The following is a 17815-nucleotide window of genomic DNA, read 5'->3' on the forward strand; positions in this document are numbered from 1 at the left end:
ACAAGGGCTGGTAGAAAAGTTCATTCACATCTAATCTCTCAGTCACACACATTGTCAGCAAAGTGGCCCACCAACTCACGAATTAACTGACAGCAAGTGTGAAGATAAATGTTTCTGGGAGAGAGTGTCAGTGCAGGTCTACAGTTTCGTTCGTCCTCTTGTACATCCTCTATGAACTCATAAATTAGGCAGAAAGTTCCAGGGTTGCTTCCACAAAACCCGCAGTGAAACACGATGAGATTTTCATTCCGCCGTGCTTCTGCGGCGAGTTTTGAGGCCAGCCCTAAAGCCCTTTACGGCCCCTGGAGAAAAGCATCAGCCTGAAGCCAAACTGGCGTCCACACAAGCTGTTTTGCTCTCATTAAGACAAAAGTCAAATTAGTATGAGTTCTCGCGAAGTTGAATTTACCTGCAAAATTGGGGGAAAAAATGTTGTGGTGCTACCTTTATTTTAAACAAAGATAAATTGTGTGGGTTTTTTTTTTTAATAGTGTAAAAGATGTGATTCACTATTAAGCCACTTCAGTAAATACAAACGAACGGCAGTACAATTGTTAGCTTTTTGTTGGAAGAAGGTGAGAGGATGTCAAGGTTTAGGCTCACCTGAACCGAGGGATACTGCCGCCTCTGCCGTCTCCTTGGAAACAATTACATCAATATGGCACGGGGAGCGATTTCCCAGACCACTTGTGACATTGTTAAAGTTATGATACGATGTATGATAACTGCAATAATCATGTCTTTTCGTGGTTTGTATACAGATACAACGAAATTGGTGAAATTTAAATGCATTTTGTTGAGAATCCATCCAAGTTTTACCCGAGACATGCATTACTAGCATCAACTAAAACGAATTGTCATTGAAAACCCGTATGAATGAAAACTGTATTTTTCTTTGTGATATGGGCGGCACAGTGTACTAATGGTGAGCGCATCTGCCTCACAGTTCTGAGGTTGGGAGTTGGCATTCAGGCTTGTGATTTTCATGTTCTCCCATGCGGTTTGAATGGTTTGAATGCGTGTGGGTGTTTTGTTTTTTGTTTGTTTTTTGCCCTCCAATTGCCTGGCGACCAGAGCGATTGGCTCCCACTCACCCACGATTCGAACGAGGATAGGTGCTAACCGTGCTGTAAAAAATGGATGGGTGAATGTTTCTGATGTTTGTCCCTGACTATATCAGATGTGCATCTTATTAGACTCAAATTAGGTCTTCAAATGCAAAAATCACATGCAGAGGCTTCCATTTTAATCCACGTTGGTTTTTCGGCTTCGGGGAGGTCTTAAATGTGATTTAAAAAGTGACAGCATTCAGTAAATATTTACGACATGTTTTGATGTTTATAGAGATTTATGGTAATATATTCAATTTATGTATCCAGAGAATGTGTTAATACTCATGCACATTTGTTACATCTTTTGTTCGAAATGAGTAATTCTGCAACTTTACAGTATAGTACTGCCTTGAAATAATTGAATTCCTTCCGTGACCACACTCGCAACTCAAAACATTTGTATCTCAAATCTTCTTTCCCCATTGAAATGAAAGGAAATTCCAGTAATCTGTTCCAGCCTCCCCCCCAAAAAAAAAAAAAAAAAATATATATATATATATGTATGTGTGTGTGTGTTTTGATAATAAAACATTTTTTACACAGCCAAACAAGTCAGTGAAAAGCTAACCAAAAAAAATTGAAACAATCGCAACAGCTGCAGTGGGAATGACAGGCAATGAATTTTGAATTTGAAATGAACCATATTTTATTATTCCAAATACAAACGGTTCTGTGAATGCGCATATGAACCTTGTGTGCTTCAGTACCTCCAACAAGGTTAGGAAATCACTGTTGTATACAACTGTTGAACTTGTTGTAGCTTTAATTGTTTTCTCTTCCCACCACTTAATGAACTGAAGGTCCATCGTTTAATTTAACGCTCCTACATATGGCATCAGTCTCATTTGGACGCAATACCCTAAACCTTAAGGTGCAGTGGAAATGCAAACTACATGGGCCACAGGAAGCTTTTGCTGCCAGGGAACTCGAAGTTTCTGAGCTATTTGGTGGAAAAGCCCCAATCTGTTACTGCTACTTGTTGTGAATTGAGTAGAGTTAAGTTGCACCACTGAATATGGATTACTTTAATCTCCGGCTTCGTCCCACTTTCCAAAAACATGCATTTTAGGTTCTTTGACGATGCTCAATTGTCCATGGGTGTGAATGTGAGAGTGAACGATGGTGTGTCTTGTGTCTATGAAACACCTTCGCTACATTCCTTGCCCTCAGTGTGAAAATCAAAATCCATTCAAAGTAATCTTCCAGCATTTTGTAGAATATTTTGATATTTCTAGCGTGAGGAAAGATTGTGGAGACGGGCTGAGTGATTTGCGCATCCAAGCGTCTTGTGACCGCTCGAGTTTGAAATGTATCAATCTTTCCCATCTGACAGTATCTCCCTCACTCTTAGTTGTCATTCTCGCCTTTCATCTCCTTTGCCCTTCCACATCTCCTCGCAGTCAGTTCTCACAACCTTTCCATCCAGTCATCTCCACACCTCTTATCAGCATCATTACGTCGGGCTTCTCTTCCCATTTTTGTCGCTCAGTCAGGCGCTCACTTCAATTCACAACTTGGCATTACACCTTATTTCACTTTTCTCCGCTTTGTAGAAAGTATTTATTGCCCATTCCGTAGAAATAAAGGGGATTCTGATAAATCCAATGATTCTGGTTCCAGTGTCTGTCATGGAAGTCCATTTTATGAGGACGTTACCTTTTCATCTGCATGCATAAATTGTACACTGATTGAATTATACATGTCAGGGACAATTCTGGGTTTTATTGATCAATGTACATTGCATTGTTGGGGAAGACTGCATCAGGTCTTAATGGACAGTGAAGGTCAGAGCATCTGTCGTCGGGTCGGACAGGATGTGTTTGTTTGCCACCGAAGTGGTCGGGAAAACTGCAAAATGTCGGGAGCACAGAATTGCTGAAAGTTTTTATTGGCATAGGGATGGCGGAAGGCTAATATGTTTTGAGTTTAATGTGAGTTTCGCGTTCGTCTGAATAAATTAATTCCTGCCCGGTGCTTTCTGTTCAGACCGGTCATGTCAGTGACATCAGGCTACATGGGCCAGCGGTTGGCGCGGAATGACTGACAGTTTTCTACGCGCCATATGCATTCACACACATGGCACCCAGTCACAGACGTCTGTTGATTTTTACACCAACAAACCAGAGCACAAGTCTATTTTAAAAGATGAATCGGTCATGCGATCTTTACAGTATTAGCTGTTGTTTGTAAATAAATGTCCTTCTTGAGACATTCCAGTAGAAGGGCATCGAAGCACCGGCGACCTTTGATCACGCCCATCATCCTTCAAACTGGGCTCGCCTCGCTGAATACGCCTCTGTCTTCCTTTAACACGCTGTATTAAATCCACTGAACTGATAATGCCCTTTCAGTAGTAAATGTGATTAATGCAACTGCAAGAAAATCAATTTTCCACCATCTTTCTCCCCCGTTTCATCTCTTTCCCCATCTTCCTTGGCCCATCCATCTACAGTATGTGCAAGATTGTCACGGTGGCGGCTCTGATCTAATCTATCTTGAAGCCGTGCTGCAGGAGTGATGACGTGGATTACCGCGTGCCCCAAACTAATCGGTGTAAAATCTTGATTTCCCCGAAGAATGAAATGTACTGTCAAACTTCAAAGCCTGACAAAGAGCACCAAGGACACTTTATTCTTATTGAGAAAATAATTCGAGCGTTCTACTATTGATGCAATGATGAACCTATATTGTTGCATTGGTCAAAAACAAAGCGACACAACAATTTCAACTGGCAAACTGGACAGCTGAGTTGTGCATCCGTCGAGTGAGTCATGCAGTGATGCTGACGAAAAAGCTGGTCCATTACTTTTGGTGTAAACCCAATGCAATGCATTAGCAAAAGTGACCAAATGGCTTCCGCGTGGAAGTTATTGATCTCAATCCACCTCGTTGATGAACTTCAAACGTGCTTAATTGCGTGGACATGAAACACAGCTCGCCCTAGTCCTCATCAAGACCTCGTTTATATTAATGACAGTCTCGGGTCTCCGTTCCTGATGAAGCCACTTTTAATATTGGGATGCACATCGGTAAATCTCCTCCGAGCCGTGAGACAGCGTAGTGTAGCGAGCGTATGTGACATGAATGCAAACTGTGCCATTTGAACACAAAGAAGCATGCACCTAAAGAGCCCTACTCCTCCTAATCTGAAGACCCCTCTCTTGCCCCTCGGATACCCGGTCAGAGCGTCGACGCACACGCCTGTCACTCGGTTTCAATCACGTCGTCCCGCATCTTCAAGCACATCCCGCGAAGACTGCTTTAAGTCAACCGCGAGCTATTGAGGCGCTGATGATTATGATCCTCGCTTTGACTACGACAGACAGACGCATCGTGAGTCACAGATTAGCGAGTCAGCAGAGAGTAAATGCTGCCTAATTCCCTCGGAGAAGCTGAAAGGTTTCTTCATCCTTCTTGAGAGCTGCACCGCTTAGAGCGAAGCGCGATCATGGAGAGCTTGTTGTGTCGGGGCACAGCAAAATCAACAAAATGACGTAAGTGGTTTTCAGTCAAATAACTGTTGACATGAGTGTGTTCATGTCTTTTCGACGCAATTTGGGGTATTATACGAGGATGTACGGTGAACCCCCACTATTCACGGGGGCTTGGAACACAGCTCTGTGGAGAGTAGTGAAAATCCGTGAATAATAGTAAAGGATTTTGAACTTTGTAGCAAATGTCACAAGATATGAGGAATGTACTGAAAACAAAGAGGATGTTAAAGCACCAACATCATGCATTGAGCATGTGCACACTATCATATATGTTGCATGTTACGAAAACAACTGCATTCAGTAGTTAAATTATTCAACACAAACAAACCAACTTCACATGAGCCTCCTCAGTTGTAGTAGCGAGCATAACTAGCCTAAAAAAAAACATACTAGCGCGCGCTGATGTGACGTCACGTGGGCAAACAAATCCGGGCACTAGAACTCGACACACAAACGGTATTGTCATTAAACTCACCTTTTGGCATTAACACACAGTAACGAATATTAGCGGGAAAGGAAAATTGCAGCTGCATCAGGAGTTTCACTTTTGATGGTGCATTTTGACGACCACCAGAAAAAGCGGACATCTCCAATGGGAAAATTCACCAAATTTACCATTGAATTAAACAAAAACACCAAGATTACAGCACATGGCGCCAAAGTATTTTTATTTTTTTTATTTTTTTGCTTTGGCCCGAGCACAAAAACAGCAAATAGATGGGATTTTCAACAAATAGATAAAGTTAAAGATCCAACAATTTGGAAAATGTAAAACTGCAAATATATAGAGCTTCACTGTATCCCATTTTTGACATTTGACATTTTTAACATTTGAATTCTTCCTTTCTAGTTTACACTGCAATTCTGTGGCGCAAGCGAAGCGTGTGCCCTTGAATACCCCCGACAGTCCCGAATTCCACCTTCACTCGCCCCTCCCTCTCCTCAGCAGTACTTAAGCAGATGGCCAGAGGTGGAAAAAATAGAAGTGGATGAACCTGGAGGCAGCTGTCTTCACTCACATGCTCCATAACGCTTCCATATGCATTGCCACACACACACACACACACACACACACAGGTACAGCTCCCTGCTTTTCTTCTGGTGACAAAGTCGCTCGTAGAAGTTGCCATAACGTGCAAATAAAACATGATAAACATCACACTGAAACATGTCTTTATTGAGTACATGCCCCCAAAAAAATTACAGGGAAAAGTGTGGGTGTTGTCCCAGCGGGTGTGAAGAAAAGTGTGGGTGTTAACACTTTTCACTGGAAAAGTATCCCCCGACAGTTCCATGCAAAGTGTGTGTTGTAGCCTTTCTATGGGAAACGTGTGTGTGTGTGTGTTTTTCCCCCCTTATGGGTGTGACAAAAGTGTGGGTGTTGAAATCGTTGACTGGGAAAATCACGGGTGTTGAATCACCCAAATGCCCGAGGTCGCAACGTCCCCGTACAAGAAGATCAGCCATCCTCTGTAATCAAACACAGGCCAACTATTCCCTAGCAACAGATGATCACAGCGCTAACGGCTGACAGGTGGCGATAAATTGGCTCTCATACAAATGCTTGCTCATACAAATTGTTGCACGCAGTCATTTTCACAAATTCCTTTCTAACATGTCACGCCTGGTGTAGCAAACCTGCTAAGTGGTAAATACTGACAGGCCTTCCGCGTCCTCCCTCATTTGGTGAGCGCTGAGAATACGGCGGGGACGATTTCGAGAATGTCGCTTTATGCACAGTGGAAACGGAGCAGCTAACCAAAGCACCAATGCTCAGCAAATGGCAACGTTATACAGTATCATTAAATGTATGCCGTGACAACCTTTCCCCCAACTCCCCCCTGAACAATGCAAATGAATAAGTAGCTCTGTATTCATGAATGAAGAACAACTCAGACGCTAAGTATATTTTGTCCGTTGATCGATGCTGACATCTGGTGGTGCATATTTGAGGATTAGTTTACAGTCCAGCATTTCGATTTATTTTCATTTCTTTTTTTCACTGTCTAATCACTTTTCATTGGCTTCTACGGCTCGAAATGAAGCACTAAACTCATTCTCGTATGAGTAATGATCTTGTATATCATAAGGGCTTTTTTGAAGTCTGTTCAAAAGTCACCAGTCGATTTAGACAATTTTGCAACGCTGAATCTGAAAATGATATCTGTTTTTCTTATTCGGGTCAGGATTTATATGCCTGGTTGTTAAAGGTTTATTAAGCAAATATTACAAACTTTATACTGTATACAACAATGGACTGAATGATTGCTTAGCATGTTTGCCTGCGCCGATAGATCGGTTTTAGCGTGTTCAATGATTCAAAGGTGACGAATGTCAAAGGTGCCCTCGCATCCTTCGATTTTTCTGTACGCGCTCCGAGGACGAAAAGGTTCTAGTTGACTACATATCCCACAACCCCCTGCGAAATGCGCCTGCTCCTCTATGACGCGACCTTGCCATGAGTCATCCAATGGTTGCGTCGAGTGTTGCGATTGACGCACAGATCACATCCTCCCATTGGTTTCTATGCGGTTTCCAGGAAGTGAACGCCGCCACTTGGAACCGCCTCCTACATGTGAGCCCAGGCGGCGGCACCACGCGCGGCGTGTGGAGGAGAGAAACCGGCAGGAAAGGCGACGTCATCCCTCGGACCACCGACTCGACGTAGAGTAGAAAAAGGCGAGCGGAGCGGAGCGGCGTTGTCCGAGGCAGGTACGGTATTTATTTGGATTTCTGCTGCTTTAACGGCAACACCGCAGTTGCTGTCTTGTGGAACGGGGGTGGGAAGTAGGTCGAATGAGGTAAGAATAGGGTGGACTTTAGGGCCTGGCAGACTGTAGGCCTGCTAGCTCTCCACGCGCTTTACTGAGCGAGAGAGCCCGGGTAGAGGCTCTCGTCGGCGGTCAGTCGGAGCTTCCAATACTGGCCCGGTGTCTTAAAGAACACCGCACCATTCATTTGCCGAGGTACACGACCGTGAATGTATGTCAACCTTTCTTTTGCTCGCGGCGACCATTCTACCGTATTTACGCTCCTTTGCCTACATTTTAGGTGCTGAACAACCCCAGCAGAAAGATGGCGGACGACCCCAGCGCGGCGGACAGGAACGTGGAGATCTGGAAAATCAAGAAGCTGATCAAAAGTTTGGAAGCTGCCCGCGGGTAAGGACGCGCTGTGGAGATTTCGTCCGCGCGATGGACGTAGGCAGGTCATTAATAGGACGTTCCACGGCTGAGGTTATTGCGTCGACGTGCCCCGTTGCAACAGCTGGACATCAGCGACGAAGGGCCGACTTTGGGAGTGGTTAGCTGAGCATTGCTAGCTTGCTAGCGAAGGAGTGCCGTCGTCGCAATTCGCCGGCCTGGAAAGGAAAAGAACCTTTGGAACTTTGTGACCACCTCGACGTTTACACTTTGCCGTTTTCACACACGAAGGCAACCTAAAACGCCGTTGAACCCGGCAGCTAGAATGAGAAGAGCGATGCTGTTATAAACGTCATTTGTGGAGGGAGGCCGCCATGGATGTCTTGACCGAGAGAGCTCAGGCAGTTGGTGAAAATCGGAACTGGGTTATTTTACACTCCCATCTATTAGTCGCCCAAGCTGCGTTTTCTTCCAGTACGTGATGTCAAGCGGGTATTATGACCTACAAGCCTATGAAGCAAGTCTCGTTTTATATCACGTAATTGTTTGGCCGGAACCAAGGATTAGCGAATCAGCGACTTTTACATCGAAGTTGGTCCGTCACGCACAGTGGTCGTTGGCCCCCGTAGCCACCCTGCTCGTGGCCAGTTCATTTGGGAGAGGCGGAACTTACTGTTTTACAGGTATGTGTCCAAAAATGAGAATATCGAGGGAAAGTCCATTGATTGCAATAATGTCTTTCGAAAAGTGAAACTGTGAAACTGTTATATTAGTTCGCCGCACACGCAGTGAAATCTTTCGAGCCTTTATTTAATTACTTTTCATGATTATGGCAGAAAGACAAAAAAATAAAACATTTAGTATTTGACATAATTAGAATATTTCAGGTGGCCTTCTGAAAAGTGTATTAAATGAACATGCCCTCAGCACTTTGTTGGGCCTCCTTTTGCATGTATTACATCATAAAGGCAGCTTGGCATGGAGGTGATCAGCCTGTGGCACAGTTCAGCTGTGATTGTAGCCCAAGTTGCTTTTATATTGGCTTTCACATCGTCTGCATTTCGGGCTTTCTGTTCCCTCATCTTCCTCTTGACAATACCCCAACAATTTTCAATGGGGTGCAAATCAGACAGGTTTGCTGGCCAATCAAGTACTGTTATTCCACGCCTATTAAACCAGGTATTGGTAGTTTTGGCTTTGTGGGGAGGTGCCAAATCCTGCTGGAAAATAAAATCATTGTCCCCAAAAAGCTCGTCAGCGGCGGGAGGTAGGAAGTGCTCTAAAATGTCCTGGTAGACAGCTGCGTCGACTGTGGACTTGATAAAAGACAACGGACCCACACCAGCAAATGACGTGCCTCCCCAAAACATTACGGACTGCGGAAACTTCACACTGGACTTGAAGCAGCTTGGCTTTTGTGCTTCTCCAGTTTTCCCGCAGACTCTGGTACCTTGATTTCGAAATGAAATGCAAAATTGACTTTCATCTGAAAAGAGGACTTGGGACCACTGGGCAACAGAACAGTACTTTTTCTCCTTAGCCCAGCACAGACACTTCTAATGCGGTTTTTGGTTCAGGGGTGGCTTGACAGGTGGAATTCTACAGCTGTAGCCCACGTCATGCAGACGCCTGTATGTGCCGGTTCTTGATGCACTGACACCAGCCTCAGTCCACTCCAGATGAAGCGCCCCCAGATTTCTGAATCGTCGTCGCTCGACACTCCTCGCAAGGCTGCGGTCATCCTTGTCACTTGTGCGCTTTTTCCGGCCACATTTTCCCCCTCCTCTTAACACTCTGTTCATATACTTTGATACAGCGCTCTGTGAGCATGCAGCTGATTTTATAATTACTTTTTGAGACATTTCCTCCTTATGGAGGGTGTCAATGAAGGTTTTCTGCACAACCGTCAAGTCAGCAGTCTTGCCCGTGATTCTGCAACCTACTAAGTCAGACTGAGACCATTTAAAGGCTGAGGAAAACCGCTGCAGGTGTTTTGTGATCATATCTGAGAAGATTGAGACACGGGGAGACTTTGTCATGGTATTCTAATTTTGTGCAATGCTGGATTATTTTTTTTGTCTTTCTGCCATAATCATCAAAATTGAAACAACTAAAGGTTTGAAATATTTCCCTCTGTGTGTGGTGACCTAATATAACACACAAGTTTCACTTTTTGAAACAAATTATTGAAATAAATTGACCTTCCCTTCATATTATTTTTTTGGCACATACCTGTACTCACCCCTGTGTGACTGAAAAGTCTTCTTTTTCTCTGTCCTATGCTTTTCACTCTCTCACCAACTACGGTACTTTTGAAGCATTCGTATAGTCTGCCCCAGTAACACAAATGTAATTATATATTAAAGCTTTTGGTCATAGCCTAACACAGTTGGAGACAGTAGCCTGGTTTACGCGCAGACCTTTTTGTCATTCCAATCGAAGATCTCTGGTAAATTGTTTACATGTGACGTGATGTATTCCGATCTGGTGTATACATGTGCATGCTAGTTAATCAAAACAGATATGTGACATGCACACGGTGACATAAACGTCACATCATATATCAAGATGGAGGTCCGTCGTCTATTTAGCACAGTAGTTGGGATTGATAAAAAGTAGTTGCACGTAGTTTAAAAAAAAATCTCTCTCATACGAGCTGTGGTTGGAAGCCGCCACATTTGCATACGTAAACGATGACGTCACCGTGCATCAAGACAGAGCACGCGCAGACAGAACGCAGGCCGGCACGATTCCTACTCATGGTTTTCATGATGAAAATGTATTTCTGAATGGTTTGACAAAAGGAATATTCCACCCCTCCAAATCTAAATGAAATTCCATTCGGATTTGTCTTGTTTATTCCTAATGAGGCGTGTATAAGGAGCATTTTAATGCGGTCTGGCCTTCTAACCCGATATTGGAATCGGAATACAAGGCTCCATGTAATCTCCCAATTACAGTGATGTGACATTTGTGTTCCAAACCGTGTACAGTGGTGCCTTGTCTAATGAGTCGAATTCGCTTGTCACGCTTTGACGCTCAAATATCAAATCATCTTTCCCCGTTGAAATGAATAAGAACTCCCTTAATCTGTTTCAGACCCTATTAAAACAAGAACAAAAAATTTGGGAATCTATTTTCATTTTATCAGAAAATGGCATTCTATAGTATTACACTCTATAAAAACATACAGTATAACATAAATGGGGATATGATTGTTATGTAGTCTGTATACATGTCGCTGCACACTTTGGTCAGATATCTGTTTCTTAAAGGACAAGATAAATCGCTAGTTTTGTTAGCTCATATATTGCATTTTGCTTCGGGTGCTAGCATTGAGCGAGTGAACTTTTGTCAGACAGTTGTACGGTGTTTAGTTAGATACACGACATGAAATGTTGTCTTATTTTTAGTATTCCAGTCATCTTAAATTGGGAGTGGCAATAAACACGTTGACGCTAGCATTTGGCCTCTTTTCGGGAATTGTTCACTGTGTGCCAAACTGCTCCTTGTTGTTAAGTTTTCTCCCGCCATCTGGCCGTCGTAATAAAAATGTTTGCCCAAGACAAAAATACAATCATAACACGAAAAACTCGAGGCAGGTCACTTGTAAGTCGAGGTATGACTGCATACTCCTGTCCTCCTTTTCCTAGTAATGGCACCAGTATGATCTCCTTGATCATCCCACCTAAGGACCAGATTTCCAGAGTGGCCAAAATGTTGGCCGATGAGTTTGGCACGGCTTCCAACATCAAGAGTAGAGTCAACAGACTCTCCGTTCTCGGGGCCATCACCTCTGTACAGCAAAGACTAAAGCTCTATAACAAAGGTAAGTACTTCACCGAAAATACAAATGTAATGCCATGCAATCTTTAATTTATATTGAATTTATTATGCTGATTATAAACTCTCAATGGGGAATTAAATTTAAACTGCTATATATATATATATATATATATATATATATATATGTATATATTTTATTTTTTGAATTTTTTTTGCACACATTCATCGCTGGGGGTTTCAGTGCCTTTGAGCAACTTTACGCGGGGGCATAATTATGATGCCCAATTAAGTCATGTTGCTAATATCTTAACACTTGAAGACTATTCATGATAACAAAAACATAATCATATATGTGCAGTGCGTGTGTGTGTGTGTGTTTTTTAGCAGATAAAAATGCAGTTACACTTGTTGATGCATCAAGCCAATGCTACTTTTTGTCATTCAGTTAAGGTGTGGTTAAGGGTGGTTAATTGATCAGAGTAGACTTAAAGGGTTCATGTTTTGAGTAAAAGCTCCTAATACTCGCCCTTCATAAATATCAGGTCTAATCTCTTTAGATTTGTTTTCCTGAGTAGTCAGCGACAAGCCTTCCTTCACTTGTTTATGTTCTGACAGAGTATGCACAGGGTGACCGGCTGTGCTGAGAAACTGGGGCAAAAGGGAGTGAGCATCTCCAACATGCTACTCAGAGCTATGCTATGATTTCCTATGCCATAAAATTATGTCAAAAAATAAAAATAATTCCACCCTACGGGGAACACCCCATCTGAATGAAAATGTAACAAAGATACTGCATAAGGGTGAAATGATTGCATAGCTAAGCCTCGGCAAGATTTGATGTTTAATATTCCTCTGAAAACAGTTCATTTTTAATGAATGTTATTTGACTCGCTCCACAGTGCCACCCAATGGCTTAGTTGTGTACTGCGGCACCATTGTTACAGACGAAGGGAAGGAGAAAAAAGTTAATATCGACTTTGAGCCTTTTAAACCAATCAATACTTCCCTGTACCTCTGTGACAACAAGTTCCATACTGAGGTGAGTGTTTGCTCTTTTGTGTAGATTGGACTTCAGTTGTACTGGTTCATTTAGAATTTGTACCCATTCCATTCTGACTCATACTTTCTATATTTCCTTTTAAATGTAGGCATTGACAGCCCTGCTCTCGGATGACAGTAAGTTTGGCTTTATTGTGATTGACGGTAGTGGGGCGCTGTTTGGAACACTGCAGGGGAACACCAGGGAGGTGCTGCACAAGTTCACTGTGGACCTACCTAAGAAGCACGGTACCTCACCACAGTGCTCGCACAAACAACACCCGTTTTTACATTTGCTACAACCCATCAAGGACTTGATTATTGTATTCCCATTCGTTTGTCCTCAATGAAACGTTGACTCTTTCTATTCATCTTTGTTTCAGGCAGAGGAGGACAGTCAGCTTTGCGTTTTGCTCGTCTAAGAATGGAGAAGAGGCACAACTACGTAAGGAAAGTGGCTGAAACGGCTGTCCAGCTCTTTGTGTCCAACGACAAAGTCAATGTGGCAGGAATGGTTTTAGCTGGTTCTGCTGACTTTAAGACTGAGCTCAGCCAGTCTGACATGTTTGACCCAGTAAGTATGTGCTCGGATTATCTCTGTTAAGTTTTTCTTGGTTATTTCTAGTCAATGATGCTGATTTAGTATGTTCTCATTAACTCTGGGTCACTTGCTAATAAGACATCTGGGTAGGTCATTAATAACGCCTTCATTTCTTATTTCATTTTCTAGGTTTCTATAGAAGTTAAAACAATGTTTCCTTCAAACTCGCTATATTAAGACATGTTGAAATTACGTGATTTCCACCAAGACATGTCACAACACATGCTCATACATAACTCCACATTTTAGTTGATTTAATTTTTTTCTTTTTTTTGACAATTCATTGTTTTTGGGAACCGTTGCTCTCGTACGCTGGTCCCCAAATACTGAGCCGCGTGCCATTTGTTACCGGGCCGCAATAATAATGCGTTTGAACACATACGGTGCCATGGAAAAAGTATTTTCCCCCTTCTCAAATTCTTATTTTTTTGCATCGTTTCCCCACTTTGTTTAAAATAATCAAGCACATGTAATATCAGACAAATATAACCCAAGTGAACTTAAAATGTTGTTTTTAAATGATTTCATTTATTATGGGGAGGAAAAAAAAACGGTTTCAAGTTACCTGTCCCTGTGTGGAAAAAGTAATGGCCCCCTAAATTTAATAATTCCCTGGACCATCCTCAGCAGCAAGAACTGAAATCAAGCATTTTCTATAACTGCCAATAAGTCTTTCACATCTCTGTGGAGATATTTTGGCCCACGCTTCCTTGCACAATTGTTTGAATTAAGCAAAAAATGGCTCTCCCTATGGTTCGGTCGAATCCTAAACATTTAGAAATGGATTTTGTACCCCTTTCCATACTGATCGATGTCAATTACTTTATTTCTCGACTGTTCTGGAATTTCTTTGGATCGTGTTATTTGGTTAAAGCTTTTTTAGATCATTTTTTCTGACTTAATTTTATACGGACAGATTCTATTTAAGTCTTGATTGACTGATTGAGGTGATCAGTGCAAAATAACCCAAAACTCTGATTAACCACAATTAATTCATGATTTAACAAGGGGGCGGTAATTTATTTTTCACACAGGGCCAGGTAACAAAATTATTTTTCCCTTCATAAATGAAATCACCATTTTAAAAACAGCATTTTATGCAAAAATATTAGAATTTGAGAAGGGGGCGCAACACTTTTTCACAGCACTGTACTTTCAATTTTACCCTAGCTATACAAGACATAAATGATTTTCTTAAGTCGATGTGTATCAAACCGAAAACTGTGACCCCAAAGTCGAGATACGAAGTGAACCGTGGATTTTGTGCACCGCTCCACCCCAGTTTTTCGGCTCGGCCAACATAAATAACAGCAAGCAGTGGCGTTAGCGCAACACGCTAACCAGCCAAAGTGTCTTCGTCAACAAAATTAAACAAATGAAGTTGGTTTTACTGTTTCACTGACCGAGCAAGTTGGACGATTGGTCCAACTTCACATCAATTCGCGTCACCCTATTAATGTCATTTAGTGGGCACTCTACGATGATCAAAAGTTAGACAAAGTAGTCCGGAAATGCAAAATAAAGCAAATAGATTGACTGTGCACTCGTTAGGTGCATTAGCATATTAGCCCAGTGTCTGCTCCTGTTTGTACATTTAATGTTGTTTAATGACATGAACACACCTGGAGGTTTGTGGCGACATCTGCGGGATTCTTTCCTTGCCTTTGTCCTCATACGATGACCCTTCATACTTTAAATGACATGTTTTTTCTGGAAATATGAAATATCTTTTTAACAACACACAGTGATGTTAGATAACCACTGACTGTTGATGTGGGCCAAAATAACGGTTGAACACCCGTGAAGTGAAAATTACTCTTGAACTGCACATCATCAATCATGGACTGAATCTTTTCCAATCACATTGCTTGGTCGGAGGTAACTGTAATATAATTAGCAACACATAGAAAACATGCTTTTTAATTGATTGATTTCATTAATGGTTGGCACAGTGGGTGACTGATTAGCACAAGTGCATCACAGCGCTGAGGACCTGGGTTCAAAGCCGGCCTCGCCCGTGTGGAGTTTGCATGTTCTCCCCGCGTGTGTGTTTTTTCTCTGGGTACTCCGGTTTCCTCCCACATTCCAAAAACATGCATGGTAGGTTGATCAATGACTCTAAATTGCCCAGAGGTGTGAATGTGACTGCGAATGGTTGTTTGACTATATGTGCCCCGCGATTGGCTGGCGCCCAGTTCAGGGTGTACCCCACCTCTTGCCCAGAGTCAGCTGGGATAGGCTCCAGCATGCCCTCAGCCCTAGAGAGGATAAGAAAATGGATGGATGGATGATTTATTGATTGACATTGTCGCTGTTTTTTTTTTTTTATAACAAGTGGACATTTCTGTGTTTAAATAAAAGAGGTTACAGGCCAAAGTTCTGAAGTTAGTGGACATCTCCTATGGTGGAGAAAATGGTTTCAACCAAGCCATTGAGCTCTCAGCAGAGGTTCTCTCCAATGTCAAGTTCATCCAAGAAAAGAAGCTAATAGGTAGGTTTTATTAACAAGGTGGAGTAACTTTTAGAGCTCTCAACAAGAGAAATAAGTGCTTGTGAGATTTGCCTCATCTTTGACTTGTATTTATAAAAAAAAAAAAAAAAAAAAAGCCACACACTTCTAAGCCTTTCTTTTCTGTCTCCCCAGGACGATACTTTGATGAGATCAGTCAGGACACTGGGAAGTACTGCTTTGGTGTGGAGGACACACTGAAAGCCTTGGAGATGGGAGCAGTGGAGATCCTCATAGTCTACGAGAACTTAGACACCATGCGTTACATTTTACGTGTGCATGGGGCCGAGAGCAACGGAGCTGAGAATGGTACACATGGACCGCATATGCCATAAGACACCTGAATGTGAACCCAGCAATATCGCATCCTAAAGCTTCATGCTGTATGTGTTTTGTTTATTTCCCAGATGAGAAGACATTGTACTTAACGCCAGAGCAGGAGAAAGACAAGTCTCATTTCACAGACAAGGAGGTGACGACTGCACACACTTACCTAAATGGTGTTGAGTTAAAGTGTTCAATCCCTCTGACTTTGTGTTGACAGACGGGGCAAGAACACGAACTGATTGAGAGCATGCCGCTGTTAGAGTGGTTTGCCAACAATTACAAGAAATTTGGAGCCACGCTGGAAATAGTCACGGACAAGAGTCAAGAAGGATCTCAGTTTGTCAAGGGCTTTGGGGGCATCGGGGGTGAGCACTTTTCACTTGCGGCCGAAGATTCAAATATAGCAATGTCTTGAATTTGACTTTCTTAAAAATACTGATAAATCAGAAAAGTTAGTCACGCTAAATAGTTCTTATTTGCATTAGCTGACGTATATAATGAATAAAAGGCCAATTGTAAATTAGAATTATTTAAACAGCTATGCTTTTGCTCTAGAAGTGATATGACTGTGAAGAACTTTGTTCACGCATTGGTTGTTAATGTGATATGTCAACATTTTCTCCCTCCAGGTATCTTGCGGTACAGGGTGGACTTCCAGGGCATGGAGTACCAAGGAGAGGACGACGAGTTCTTTGATTTGGATGACTACTAGGTAGTCGGGGACTGATATATTGGGGGAGAGAAAAAAAAGCAAATGAAGAATGAAAGAAAAATGCCACCTCTCGCAGCAAGTTAGGGGATCAACTATGTTGACCACGTAAATGACAGCCAATTTACTTGTTGAATACACAACCTTGCACATACATTTCATCTGTACACACATTGAAGTACATCACACAGGCTGAAGAGGAGTGAAAATGCATTTCTTCCGGAGAGGGAGAAAGCCTTTCCTGAATAAATCCCTGCCTTAGAGTGCTGGTTCCTTCCCATAGTTGGATTGGACTCAACTCATTTTTGTTCCTTATTACGCCCCGTTTCCCTCGACAACAGCAAGTTTCCAGATTGTTTTCTGCCCTCAACACAGATGGAAGATGAACATTTGACTCTACAAATACACAAAAAAAAAACTGTTCCTTTTCTCCCATCCCAATGGCTTCCCCTTTATGCTTTTTTTTTTTTTACTGGCAACTGCTGCTGTTGTATTTTATGAGCGTGGGGGATTTTTTTTATTTTTATTTTTTTTTTTATTTTATTTTTTTTTTTTAAACCTGGTTTCTGTAGAGACAGCGTATTAAAATTTGAACTGCTGAAAACCATTGCTACCTCCTCATCTCCTGTGCTCTCAAACCTCTACCGTCAACCTGCCCGTCTTCTTGAAGAAGAAGTCTGAAGATTTTTATTTCCCTGTTGTCAGATGTGATGTATGCATGACTCCACAGCAATTCCAGTTGTTACAATCATCATTATGCAACTTTTTTGTTGAAAATGAATGTCTTTCCAAAATTCCAGCAGCAGAAATCCAAGTTTCGGAAGTATTCCTCGTTTGATTTGCTATACTACCAACATTAAATCGCTCCTGTTTTTGACTATGAATCCCAACATATATTCCAATAGTGAGATGTTTGTATTTCAAATGGACTATGACTTGGTGTACCTATTAAGATTGAAATACATCTTGCCGTTATTTTACTGACACCTGAAAGAACTGCCAACATTTTTTTGTGGTGAAAACGCCAAGGTAGAAAACTAATTAAACGCTGAGGAAAAATATACACCACCTGTCAAATTTAGGCCTTAATGTCAGC

The 17815-nt window shown here is 42.1% G+C and overlaps 1 protein-coding gene across 1 annotated transcript; it reads left to right on the plus strand.

Annotated features, from left to right (window-relative positions):
- Positions 1-7172: 7172 nt before the first annotated feature.
- Positions 7173-17326, plus strand: etf1a (eukaryotic translation termination factor 1a). The gene is made up of 11 exons (XM_061686192.1): positions 7173-7318; positions 7658-7767; positions 11403-11578; positions 12435-12574; positions 12684-12822; positions 12957-13147; positions 15536-15665; positions 15819-15992; positions 16091-16155; positions 16228-16375; positions 16640-17326. The coding sequence occupies exons 2-11, from the start codon at positions 7682-7684 to the stop codon at positions 16720-16722; spliced, it is 1332 nt and encodes a 443-aa protein (XP_061542176.1). The 5' UTR covers positions 7173-7318; positions 7658-7681; the 3' UTR covers positions 16723-17326.
- Positions 17327-17815: the final 489 nt, after the last annotated feature.

The sequence above is a fragment of the Phycodurus eques genome, chromosome 9 (genome assembly GCF_024500275.1).
Source record: "Phycodurus eques isolate BA_2022a chromosome 9, UOR_Pequ_1.1, whole genome shotgun sequence".
In the NCBI taxonomy this organism is placed as follows: domain Eukaryota; kingdom Metazoa; phylum Chordata; class Actinopteri; order Syngnathiformes; family Syngnathidae; genus Phycodurus; species Phycodurus eques.

Excerpts from the sequence above, each read along its gene's own strand:
- etf1a (XM_061686192.1), top strand. The coding sequence starts at position 7,682 with ATGGCGGACGACCCCAGCGCGGCGGACAGGAACGTGGAGATCTGGAAA. Across the intron at positions 7,768-11,402 it reads AGTTTGGAAGCTGCCCGCGG|TAATGGCACCAGTATGATCT; the intron begins GTAAGGACGCGC and ends TCCTTTTCCTAG. Across the intron at positions 13,148-15,535 it reads AGTCTGACATGTTTGACCCA|AGGTTACAGGCCAAAGTTCT; the intron begins GTAAGTATGTGC and ends TTTAAATAAAAG.